Raw genomic sequence first — 12,656 nt, forward strand, 5'->3', positions numbered from 1 at the left:
AATACCGCGTTCACAGTAAACAACTGAATAACGCGTACCATCAATCAGGACACCATGGAATACAATCAACAACTCGAAGTCGAAGCAAGCTAACCAGAAACTATTTTTGACACCTCTGTTCCAGAGAGCCCAATAATCATTCAAACTAGTCTAGTTATACACGGCAATCTCACACACGAGAGAGGGGGGGGGGAGGGGAAAAAAGGTTCGCAACGTTCGTTCCACTTGGGGTGGTCTTGGTTTCTTGACACTTGACACTTGACTCTTGACCATCTACTCGATTTAGCCTGAGGCTGCCTGGAAGTTGCATCATATGTGAGAAATCGGAACTCGGAAGTACATAGATATCTAGATGCAGATTGCAGGCTTGGAACCAGAGAAGCTGAGCTGAACCTGTGAGACCGAGGGTAAGACAATGGAGGGATCTCTGTTTGGCTGTAGCCATGCAGGTCTCTATTCTTCGACGCACAGACTGAGACTTCACAGAGAGAAGGCAGGACGAGCCCTGTACCGGATCTGAATCTGACTGCGAGGCAGAGAAGGGGAAAGAAAAAAAAAAAAAAAAAAGAGGAGAAAAGTCGGCTCCCGATGGTGCAGCGTGGGCTGAACTCTAAGATAGCTTTAGTATCTCGCTAATACTGCAGCTATTTTCGTTAGCGGCCGATTGGTGTTACTGTCAAATTAGTGCGCACACTACCACTACGCAGTTGTTAGTCTAGATATCTAGGCTAAATAGTCGTTGTGGAAGGTGAACACGATGGACGCCAGGGAGAGAGTCTGAGACGGCTTGGCCAGACAGAGTTGATTGATTATACAATTGAGAACTTGAGACTGGGAAATCTGCGACACAATAATCACCATCGTGATTCACGAGGGAGGAGAAGCGATCATCAATGCAGGAGCAGCAGTTCAGTAACTAGTCAAGGATATCATGCGATAGGGACAGGGATAATGGGAATCAGGGCAAGCATCAATCCCTGGGATTGTTCGGGGTTGATCAACATGAATGGGACCGAGGAACTTGAGGTGTTCGTGCGTTTGGTTTTCACACGGACTCCAACTGCAAGCAGGTACTAACTAACTAGTGGTCGAAATTGAACATATTGAATGATGCCATTCAATTCTCTCACTAACCACTGCTCACTGTCAGTATCCAGCAGTGTCTTACTGCCCACTACTGGAGACCGCATTGCAGTTGCATTATCATTGCATTTCATTCATTCCTCCAGTTCCGCTCCCATCCGTAGATTTTTTTTTCATCAATGGTCTCTACCACACTGAAGCGACCCAAGGAACGTGTTATCGTGTTGTGGAGAAGTCCTTTGTCAGTGGTAACTTGGTAAGGAAAAACATCCATACCTACTCTGTAAGTGTAACGGAAACATGTCAAATCGGTAAATGACACGCGAGCATCCTTGTCTAGCGAGGGTAGAATTAGATTGATCTGAGGGTATCTCCAGATGCAGTGCGACAAGTCTGGGGCACGGTACTATGTGAAGTATATTAGTATAACCCCCAAGGCCCCAACCAAGGCTAACTAACTACCATCTACTACTCTATCGTATATCGTATATACGTAGTAGTACCTATAGAGTAGGCAAGTAACATACACAGTATACCCCGGAGTCTGTCCACCGGTGTAACGATTGGATGCAATCCTCCGCGAGCGACAGGAAGTCAACCAGGGCTGGTTGCTCAACGTTAACCTATTAAGAACACGTTGCGGTTCTTGGACGAGGAATAAGCGAATGACAAGTCAAGATCTTCCCGATCCCAAGACTCGGAGGGAAATACCTCGAAGGGAAGCATCGAGCCATGAACATCGATGGGTTTTCTTTTCTTTTTTTTTTCCCTTTCTTTTATGCCCCAAGGAATCATCCCCAAGGAGTAATGAGTCAAAAAAGGCCTCGGATGGAGTTTTTCATCTCTTCAGGAACAACACCGAGACATGTGCGCGACACAGTGCGAGTCACTGCTCAATGCTAGCGAGATTTAGTAGCTAGTTACTCTAGAGTCCAGACTCCCGAGTCCAAAGTCCAGATAGAAGCGACCTTTCTTCTAGGTGAACCGTTTGGCGAGTCAGTTCAGGTCCAAGCAAAATGTGATTGTCGTAGTCGTTAGCGTTGACATGAATACTACACAGTAAATTGTTGTCGTTGATCGTCGCCTGTATTGATTCTGATACAGTGACACTGTCATCAACACCCGTCTTTCAAGTTTCAATTGATCCAATTCTTCATCTTCTCTCCACTCTGGCCCCATCTCAATTGGATTTTATCCTCTGTGATTCCGTCTCATTCTCCAGTCTTCATCTCTAGACTCTCGAGCTCTGGTCTGGATGTCCGCCACAGCCTCATAGCCTTAGTCTTACTAAGTTACTTCAATACTCATTACTACTCACCTCTCTGGACTCTGGGCTTGGACTGCACTTCAGTGGAGTAGAGACAGGGAACATTGTTTCTCTGTAACCCAATAATGATCAGACCAACGACGAGAGATCCTGGTTAATTAAACCCACTGTGTTGGAATCCTGGAATCCTTCTCGATGCCTCCTCGGCTCCTACAGATAACTACTGTGTAGTAACTAGCTAGATACTGCCTAGTTATCTTCCGTCGACAAGCGACACTAGGACCCATGCAAGACAATTAAATCTCTCACCCAAAGTAGCACACCGCTAGCCCTTCAGTGGTGGAGGTACATGGCTACATGCTCCATATCCTCCGTCAGCCTGCATACTACGTAGTGGGTAGGTTCGAGGTAGGGAGTTGAGACTTGAGCAAGTACTTTGCACTCAGCTGCAGTAGTTCCACATGCATGCATTCGGGGTACCTACAGATAACAAATGAGCACCTGAGGCTGAGGATTTGACCTAGGGATTGGATTATTGGAGTCTGACTGACTTACATGAGATGCGTGTACGGAGTACTCTGTGATCCGATGGTGATCACCGACAGGGGGGGGGGGGGAGAGAGAGAGAGAGAGAGAGAGAGAGAGAGAGAGAGAGAGAGAGCTGTCTGTACCTGCAGGGAATGAATACACACAGGAAGCTGTCGTGTCACTAGTTCATTCATGTTACAAACCATCTTCATTTGCCGGCTGTACCTAGTACCTAAGTGGTAGGTATGGCCCTACAGTATTCATTCACATTTTGACTGTGTGACCAACACATCAATCAATGATCTATCAATTTGTCTATGAGAGAGAGAGAGAGAGAACAATTGTCCAAGTCAGCTGATCGCACAATACCCATCGCTCTGGTTTCGATTCGAATGTCTTAAATCTATCTAGCACGATTATATCCGATCCCTGATCGTCTTATCCCTGTTTCTCTACATCTGTCAGACCGTGTCCGTAGCTGCTGGTAATTATCTAGCTGCTTAGCTGCTACACCACAGTCTACCTATCCAGATTCCAGATATCCAAGTCCTAATTACCTCAGGCAGACTAAACCAAGGAAGAACGTGTTCCGACGTACGTGAGGCTGTCAACCCAGTTCCTGTCCTCACCCTCTCCTCCACACGTTGTCTGGACTCTGGACTCTGGACTCTGGACGCTGGACGCTGGACGCTATGCTTAAAAAGCTTTCGTAGGTTTCGTCGCTCATTGCTTCACCACTGTCTCAGATCAGAGAGGCATAGCTTAGCTCCCCCAATCCCAATCCCAATCTCCCGACGCCTCGGCTCTTCCAGTGATCGCTGCTCCCGTCCGTTACATAATACATCACGAAGACGAGGAGGTTGAATGTTGAATAATGAATTTATTATTAGCAGTCTGCGGGAAAAAAAAGCGTACTCCGTAAAGCCTCCTGAAGATCCTTTTGTCTAGATTGCTGGTAGTCGGTCCCCACTTGGGCAAGTCCTGGTTGTGGGTGGACTTGGGCTGGGCTGAAGGTGTTGACAACTTGACTTGTTGAGCTTGAGCTGGTCGACCCTGTGGTCCCATATCCCGTGTTCCGTTCATGCTAGGTACGTTTTCGGTAGTTGGTAAGCTGGTTAGGTAGGTATTTCATTCGTCATCCTGGCATAGGTATGGCGACGGACGACAGGAGAGAGATAGAGATGATACAGAGATACAGAGAGTGAGTGCAAGATGCTGCTGCTACAGCCTACCGGACTCCGGACTCCGGTCTCCTCCGTGCTTCTTATCGACTACAACTACAGCAGCAGCAGCAGCATCTCTACGAGGTGTCTACTTTGAAAGGAATCATAGTCTGCGAAGAATTCTCCGTTAACCAGACTCGTAGTTAGAGAGATAGTATACACACACACACAAAAAACAAGGGGAGGACAGTCGGCGACATAAAAAATCTTCATCCATATCAACAAAATGCCCAGATGCCTGGCTCCCCTTTCATCCATTCTTTCCGTACCTCAACGCCAGTTTGATATCATAAAAATAAAAGGATGGTAAGGCGGAGACAAGAAGATACACACAGGGAGAGAGAGAGAGAGAGAAAGAGAGAGAGAAACAAAATGCCTAAGACCTAAAACTACACGTAGACTCCTTCATCGCGCTCACTCCTCGTCATCGTCCTTCATCTCTGTATCTTCCTCGTCGGCCTTGCCCGTCGCCTCCTCGGGACTATCATTGAACAGTCCTTCATCGTCGTCGTCGTCGTCGTTGTCCGGCTCCTGATTTCTCGATACAGCCTGCGCCGGGACTCCCTCTGCTTCTTCTTCTTCTTCTTCTTCTTCTTCTTCTTCTTCTTCTTCTTCTTCTTCCTCCTCATCCTCGTCATCATCGTCCGCAATCCGTCGGGTCACCTTGGCCCGACGCCGCTGAACAACATCCTCGTCATCATCCACGGCGGAATCCCGCATCTCGTGGTCTGATGTCGCAGCAGCCGCAGCATGGTCCTCCTGCTCCTCCTCGTCGTCGACATCCGAGTCCTCGACAACCTCGCTGCTCTTGTACTTGCTCTGCGCCTTCCCACCGGACCGCCTCTCCAACCGTCTGCGCTTCTTGGGCGCCGCCTCGCCCTCGCTCTCCGCCTCCCCGCTCCGCGCCCGGCGAGGCGTCTCCCCATCGCTGATGAAATCGTCGTCCGCCCGCTTCTTCTTACGCTTCATCGTCGCCTTCTTCTTGCGTCTTACTTTATCGCCCGTTTCCGAATCCGTCGTCATCTCTGCGTCCTCCCGCGCCTTCTCTTCCTCCGCCCGCTGCTCGGCCAGGCGCTGCGCTTCCTCAATCATCTGCTGACGCTCCTCCGCCAGCTTCTTCTTCCGCGTCTGCTCGGCTTCTTGGGCCTTGCGCACCTCCGCCTCCCGCTTCCGGATCTCCGCCTCCCGCGCCTCCCGGGCCTGTTGCAGCTTGGCCGCGTTCTTCTCCTCGTACTCGCGCTGGCTCTGCAGCGCACGCTCCAGCTGTTTGATGATCGTCTTACCCATGTTGGCACGCTGCTCCAGCGCGCCGGCGGGGTACGGCGGATTCTTCACCTGCGCGATCCGTCCGAACGTCTCGACCGCCTGGTGCAAGCCCTCGGCGGCCTCCTCGACGTCCTGCACCGTCTTCTGCGTTTCAGGCAGGCTGTACGCCAGCGAGGCGATCTGATTCTGTACAAACGCAACGTTGAACTCCAAATGGGCCTGCGAAGGCGCGACGGCGTGGGCACGCTGGGCGTAGTCCAGAGCCGTCTTCATGGCGGACAGGCTCATTTCCTGTTTGCCCTTGAGCAGCCAGACTCGACCCAGGCACGCCAGGATCTGCGCATCGCGCGCACGATCTTTCGACAGCGCCGCCTCGTAGTGTTCAATGGATCGCGAATATTGTCGTAGTTCCGCGTAGACATGGCCCAGGTTCAGGTACACGCTGGCATCCCGCAAGGTGTCTCGCACCTTGGAGAAAATATGCACCGCACTGGCGTGGTCCTTCTTGTCGTCGACCAGCGCAATAGCGATTCCCTGTGCGGCGTAGGCGTTCTTGGGATCCAGCTGCAGCGCCTTGTCGAAGAACTCCACGGCCCTTTCGTACATCTTCCGTCGCTTGTCCTTGTCCTGATCAGTGTCGCGCCGCATGTCTCGAGCAGTCGTCAAGTGCACGTTGCCCATTCCCGTAAGTGAGTACCGATCGTGTTTGTCGTAGTACTGTAGAGTATGCTTGAAGTGCCGTTGCTCGTGGTCCTCTGCGAGGTTGGCCGCCCGCTTCTTGGACTTGCTGAGATACCAGCCGAACAGCGCCCGGACCTCGAGATTCGTCGAATCCGCCTCGTACAGCTTCGCCATCTTCTTCGGTCCCTCGTCTGTCGGACTTTGGCGCAGCGCAATATAGGTGAGGCGCGCGTTGGCCTCCGTGTAATCGGAATGACGCTCGAGGAGCCTCTCAAAGGCCTTCTTCGCTTCCTCTTGCATGTTGGAAGCTTCATACGCCCGGCCCAGGTTGTAGCTGATCGTAGTCACAAGAGCGTCCGTGTCAAGCTGTGGATCCTTCTCCTGTGACCGCGCGCAGGCGTCCAGAGCCGCCTGGAAAAGGGCCCGGGCTTGCTCAATCTTCTCCGCCTGGTACAGGAAGCAGCCCATGTTGTTGAGCAGTGGTGGAGGCAGATTGGCACGGAGGACAGCTTTGATCTCCGCTTCATCTTCAATGCCCTCGGGGCGCTCATCTTCGGAAATCTCAGCCAGCTGCATCTCTTCCAGCTGGGTCAAGCACTGCATGCTTTTCTCCGGAGCGATCTGCTCATAGAGACGAGACAGATAGACGAGGACCGATTCGTCAGGTACAATCTTCTTGCCTTCGTCCTTCCAGAGACTGCGAACAGATTCCAGCAAGCTAATGGCCTTCTTGGCTTCTGCCGACTTGTCCTCCTTGCTGCCGCTTCTTTGGGCAGCAAAGACTTCCTCGGCATGCAGTGCCCCTAAGAGAATCATGCATTCCGGGTTTTTCGTTTGCTGAATGATCTTCTCCAATCGGAACTTGGCGTCATCATAACTCTGGTTAGAAACCTGCATCTGCACCGCGCCAAACTTGGCCGGAAGATAGCCTTTTTCACCTCCTCCTCGCGCCTGATCGGAGCGGCTGTAGTACTCCGCTGCATGGGCGAGGTCACCCTCGTAGTGGGCTTTGCGTCCCAGCAGATACCAACCGTCACTAGCAATCGACATGACATCTGTGCGTTCAATGGCCTTCCGTGCTAATGTCTCGACGGTGGAGTAGGATTTCCTCAGGAGGAAATAACCGCCAAACAACGCACACGTCATGGGGTATTCCTTATCCAACTTGAAAGCCTTTTGTGTGTACTGGGTCATGGCGACCTTATATAGCGAGCCAAATGCGGGGTCCGTCGTAGCATGGCGCGAGCTATCGTAGAGATAATAGACGGCGAGTAGAATATTGGCAACCTTAGAGTCGGGGTTCTGCAATGCGGCGAAAGTTTCAGGTTAGCGATGCTTGAAACCAACCAGCCGAAGGCGCATAACGGAAAAGGTGAGAACTTACGAGTGCCAGCGCCCGCTCCCAAGCAACCTTCGCCTGGTCCTTAAAGCCCAGCTGCCACAAACAACATCCGATACCAATTCGAGGATCGGGGTCCGTCAAAGTAGGCATCTTCATCAAAACCTTTTGATAACCTTCCAACGCCTCCGCATACCGTCCCAACAAGTATTGCGCTCTGGCACGCCCCATGATCGCCATCACGTTCCGACCACCGAACGCCTTTGAGGATTCATCGAAGCATTTGAGCGCTTGTCGCAGAGACTCCACGCGCTCAGACGTGTCAACCGAGCCTGGTCGGGCCGGTCGCGGGGGGTGCAGGGAAGCGCGCAGTAAAGACAAAACACCCCGAGCAAGGAATAATGGAGGAAAAGCCGGGTTCAGTCGCGACGCCTCGTTCAACGTCGACGTTGCGAGTTGCAGGTAATGATCCTTGGTCTTGGCCTCTGTGTACAGCTCTCCCTCGGGGGCCACGCGAGGGGCCTGCCGACTCTTCAGCATCAGCAACCAGCAGACCCAGGCCAGGAGACCCAGTTTCTCTTTGGTCGCTCCATGAGCCACCGAGGCGAGGCCTTTGTTCAGAATGTCGATCGCATGATCGATCTGCTTCTGCTTAGCATATGCCAGTGCGATGATCACCCAGAAATTCTTCGCCGCCTTTTCGTTCTCCAACAATGTGCAGAGTTCGGTGGGATCGTCTGGTAGCCCTTCCAAGCTCACTTCGACTTCACTGTCAAGGGTGGACGCGGGAATATCGATCGCAGAGGGGATGTCAGAGAAGCGAAGGTTACCCAGGGAGTTGGCCGAGACAAACGAATCGCCATTGACGCCGTTGGCGTAGCCATTCTGTATTGACGCCATGGCTTAGGGAGGTTTGATGTATGCGTATATCCGTTTCGAGGTTCTCCAACTTTCAGCTGAGAGGAATGATCACGGAGAGTTGCGCCTGTTCCGAGTTGAGTGAGAGTTCGGTAATAAGCTCAACTCATGATCATATTAGATAGATAACAAATAAATGATGTTGGAATGAAGAGCACTGGAGGAGATAATGGGAAAACAATGAACTTCTTGCTGAACCCTCGAGCAAGAAACCAGCTCTTGTGTTACAGCTCGACAGAACGGAGAGAGAGTTCTTGATCTTGTTGGCGGGAATAATATGGTTGGGTGCCTGAGGCAGACATCTGAGGCTAGTGGAGCCGCACCGCCACATGGCATTTGGATGATACTGTATCCAATAATACACTTGGTTAGTTTTCGTTGCATGAAGAAGACTCTGGGATCAGTCTATACATATCATTTCATTCAGGCATCTCTCATGCTCATGCTCATGCTCATAAAGATATCTAGTAATATGACCTCGCTACCCAAAACCACACCCGGAAAACTCGTGATTGCTTCTACTGGCAGAGTCCCAAGACCTTGGGTAATCTGCACAAAAACGCAACGCCAACCAACACCATGAATATCCGCCCAAGCTCCGTCCAGTGAGCCAGCCGAACGTGTGCCTCAGCATAGCCCTTTGAAGCAGCTTGTCTCTGTGTTTCGGGCACCTCGTCGGTGTTGATAGAGCCCGCTAGCCCAGTTGGAAACCTTCCGGTCTCGAAGTATTCGTCAAGCAAAACGTCCTTCTCGGTCCAGCGCGCCCGGAGCCAAGCATCAAATTCGTTTTGGTCATCCAAAGGGATATCAGACAAAGCGAATCGCCTCCAGTACATATTGACGGAAGTCGGCGGGCGTCCTTGTAGATACGTGGACCGCAGAGTGAAGTACTTATCGGGATAACTGCCCTTCCTGTATTGATTCATGCGCATTAGGCTCTCAATCTGCAAAGTCTTCAATAACTGTGGGAGACTTACGGGGGCCCTTCATAGGCAACAGTGCAGTCGTATACCCAGTCCACAGTTCCTTTCAACTGCTGTAAACAGAAGAGGAGGCCGGTTGACCGCGGAAGGATCTCATGCTTCAAAGCTGGCAGTCCTTGCTTTGCGCCGAATTCATCACTCCGTCGCTTCGTATTCAGAGACAAGTTTGTGCCCTCAGGGAAGATCAATAGCCACATTGGATCATATTCCGAGGTACCCGAGTTGGAGCCTGAGAGCTTGGTTTTGAGCTTTTCCAAGCGATGTTGTAATCGGGGCTTGTCAGATAGCCATTTACGAGCCATGAAGATGAACCCGTAAAAGGTCATACCCTGCCCGATGATTGGGATATACTTGAGAGATTCCTTGAGGATGATGAAGATGCGACCATGCATCGTATTCGTATAAGCAACCCACCAAAGATAGATCCAGTCGGTATATACCTGATGGTTGGCGACCAAGACCAGGCGTTCCGGGAATTGTGTCTTCAGTCGTCCGTCCTTGCTCAAATGGATCTGACCTCGCACGCTCTCGTCCCCACTGACGCGCACATATGTCGGGCAGCCCCATTGTGTAAGCGCTGTGATAACCAGCCCAAATGATTGTTTCGTAAGAGCCATATAACTATAGTAATAATCTTTATTGATGAAGTATAGCGGAGAGCCAATTAGCTGAGTCGCGAGGATGATGATACAGCAGCAGTTGAACCATGTTGCAAGCAGCAGGGACCGGAGAAGCTGCATAGGAATGCCATGTTTAAGACGCGGCTCTGTATCTCTGGAATTTCGAGGCTTCTCGACCGCATTGTTCTCTTGGACAGACACTGGTGCCTGCCTTCGCTGACGAAGTTCAGGAGTGTCCATGATGAGGAGATCCTACTGTCGTAGATAACGGCTCCGAAACCGAAGCCTGTTCTCACTACAATTGGGTTGACAATGGAACGAACTACTGGGAGAACAACTGTTAGCGGTTTTCCTTCAGATAAAGCATGTGAAAAATCCACAATATACTTGAAAAGAAGCACAAGAGATTTGAGCCTTACTACTGCTTAGAGCTGTACAGATTAGAAAGCTTTATCACAGAAGATACACCGGATTTTTGACGAGAGACAATTCAGGGAGCTAGGAATAAGGAATGAGGAATGACTACCACGCCATGCTCCCGATGTGCAAGGAAAGAAGAAGAGAAGAAGAGGAGAAGGGAAAAGAGTGACCTAATCACAAGGAAATATAGGTGGATACTAGGTAAATAGCTAGAGTTGACTTGATGTAGATAGGCTACAAGGCAGTGTTGGCTTGTGGGCCAGACAAAGCGATCTTGTGATAGTTACCTATGAGGCGAGGCGTTGCACAACGCAATACAGAGTAGTAAGGCACTTTTCAGGCAGGGCCGGATCAGCTCGTGACTGCAGTCAATCATTAGGGATGACGTCCTCGGTCCCGCTAGTCATAAAAGGCGGTGAGAGTGAGACTGAGGGTTATATCAGCCATGACTCATCAGTTAGCTGTATGATCTTAAAGCGGCAAACGTTCTTTGTTGAGGCATCTAGATGCTGTGCTTGCTTTATAGCTGGGTATCTTTTATGATACTTCTCTCTAATTAGCGCCAATCATATTCTGAACAATTTTCTCTACCTTGTAGATGACTGGGTGTCTTGTTGTACGCCTTTTCCTGCTTAGAATAGTGGCATCCTTGTGAAAGTCAATCGGGATCGATCTTTCACCAGGTAGAGCACAACGATACAAGATCGAGGTAGAACATGGACTGAAGACTTTATGATGTAAGTCCCCGTCTAGAGGGAGAATTGTTCTATTTCTTATACTTACTCAGCGAGCAGACTTCATGTCATTGTTTTGATATATACTGGTTGAACTGCCGCCATTACAACGATGTCGTTGACTATGATCCGAACACGACCTGCTCGTCTGGGACTCAGGAGCAGATTCTCATGGATACGAGATTTCTCGGCATCATCGTATCGTCAAGAGATACGGGATATTCGAACGCTACCACAGCGTATATTGCCCAAATACGAAGGTGTGCGTTGCCTCGTGTCGTTTGGCTCAACCGTGCTTGCTTGCTGGTCAGTATCAACTAACTTGAGTGTAGAATCTCAAGAGGGTGATCTACTGTCGCTCCGATGGCCAGCCCCGCCACGAAATATCCTTGTTGTGAAGAAAGACTGTTCTCCCGAGGTCACCAAATCGCTAGTTAAATTTGCTACGTATGGCAATCCCGATGAGTGACACCGGGCGGGTCGTGGTGTATACTGACATCTCTCCCCAAATTTAGTCACACAAGGTCGACTTATCCGTCGATTGCCATCATCCTAGAGCAAAAGACCGCTGAAGAAGTCCACTCTTCCCTTCCTTTCCCGGTCTATTCTACCATCTCAGACCATGATCCGTCCGCCTACCATGATAGAGTGGACATGGCAGTCACCCTTGGGGGAGATGGGACGATCCTGCGCGCGTCTTCGTTATTTGCGACATGCTTCAATGTACCTCCTATGTTGTCGTTCAGCATGGGCACGTTGGGTTTCTTGAGCGAGTGGAAGTTTACGGAATACAAGCGCGCGTTCCGTGAAGTCTACATGTCAGGAGCTGGAGTTGGTGATCGAGCATCTATCCTCGAAGACCAAAAATCGGCTGCGACAGATGACCAGGTAGATTATGAAGTGGCCCCAACAGGATGGTCCTCGGTGCGCGGCAAATCCATGGGCTCGGACCGGGGAGCCCGAATCCTGATGCGGAACCGTTTAAAGGTCGGCTTGTTCACGGCTGACGGGAAAACGGTCCAGGGTGCCGTCACTCAGGATACCACCGGACATCCGGGAGTTTATGTGATGAACGAAGTCCTCCTGCATCGAGGCAAAGAACCCCATCTCGCTGTGGTCGATGTGTATGTTGGAGGTCGGTTCTTGACGGAAGCCGTGGCAGACGGGATGATCATCTCCACCCCCACAGGCAGCACAGCATATAGCCTAAGCAGTGGAGGCAGCATCGTTCATCCCCTTGTGCCCGCTGTCCTCCTCACACCCATCTGTGCTCGGAGCCTCAGCTTCCGGCCGCTGGTGCTGCCGTCAAGTACGCCGATCACGCTGCGGTTGAGTGAGAAAAACCGAGGACGAGAGCTGGAGGTCAGCATCGATGGTGTCAACCTAGGACAAGGGATGACTGCCGGTATGGAGGCTCGCGTGTGGAATGAGGAGATGCGGCATGGCAAGAATGAATGGCATGGTGGAGTGCCATGCGTGATGCGGCGAGTTACAGGCGGCGAAGCGCATGATGGTTGGGTGGGTGGATTGAATGGACTGCTCAAGTTCAACCACCCGTTTGGCGAGGAGCCTTGATCAATTTCTCGGTATCTTG

At 51.0% G+C, this 12,656-nt stretch overlaps 3 protein-coding genes across 3 annotated transcripts, besides 8 other annotated features; 1 reads left to right on the plus strand and 2 right to left on the minus strand.

The window, feature by feature from the left end:
* Window positions 1-2,966: 2,966 nt before the first annotated feature.
* Window positions 2,967-3,010: a microsatellite.
* Window positions 2,967-3,011: a microsatellite.
* A 514-nt stretch (window positions 3,012-3,525) lies between these two features.
* Window positions 3,526-3,566: a microsatellite.
* An 868-nt stretch (window positions 3,567-4,434) lies between these two features.
* Window positions 4,435-4,467: a microsatellite.
* Window positions 4,438-4,466: a microsatellite.
* A 48-nt stretch (window positions 4,468-4,515) lies between the features above and the next one.
* On the minus strand, window positions 4,516-8,287 carry ACLA_009130 (putative RNA polymerase II transcription elongation factor (Ctr9); the record flags this gene model as incomplete). Its single annotated transcript, XM_001273918.1, has 2 exons — window positions 4,516-7,350; window positions 7,433-8,287. 2 exons carry the CDS (start codon window positions 8,285-8,287, stop codon window positions 4,516-4,518), a joined length of 3,690 nt encoding a protein of 1,229 aa, XP_001273919.1.
* Window positions 4,601-4,626: a microsatellite.
* Window positions 4,662-4,746: a microsatellite.
* Window positions 4,671-4,721: a microsatellite.
* A 536-nt stretch (window positions 8,288-8,823) lies between the features above and the next one.
* On the minus strand, window positions 8,824-10,148 carry ACLA_009140 (lysophospholipid acyltransferase family protein; the record flags this gene model as incomplete). The annotated part of the gene is made up of 2 exons (XM_001273919.1): window positions 8,824-9,217; window positions 9,283-10,148. The coding sequence occupies 2 exons, from the start codon at window positions 10,146-10,148 to the stop codon at window positions 8,824-8,826; spliced, it is 1,260 nt and encodes a 419-aa protein (XP_001273920.1).
* Window positions 10,149-11,716: 1,568 nt separating this feature from the next.
* On the plus strand, window positions 11,717-12,637 carry ACLA_009150 (NADH kinase POS5; the record flags this gene model as incomplete). The annotated part of the gene is made up of 1 exon (XM_001273920.1): window positions 11,717-12,637. The coding sequence occupies one exon, from the start codon at window positions 11,717-11,719 to the stop codon at window positions 12,635-12,637; it is 921 nt and encodes a 306-aa protein (XP_001273921.1).
* Between the last annotated feature and the right edge of the window lie 19 nt (window positions 12,638-12,656).

Source organism: Aspergillus clavatus, genomic scaffold (genome assembly GCF_000002715.2).
Source record: "Aspergillus clavatus NRRL 1 1099423829795 genomic scaffold, whole genome shotgun sequence".
In the NCBI taxonomy this organism is placed as follows: domain Eukaryota; kingdom Fungi; phylum Ascomycota; class Eurotiomycetes; order Eurotiales; family Aspergillaceae; genus Aspergillus; species Aspergillus clavatus.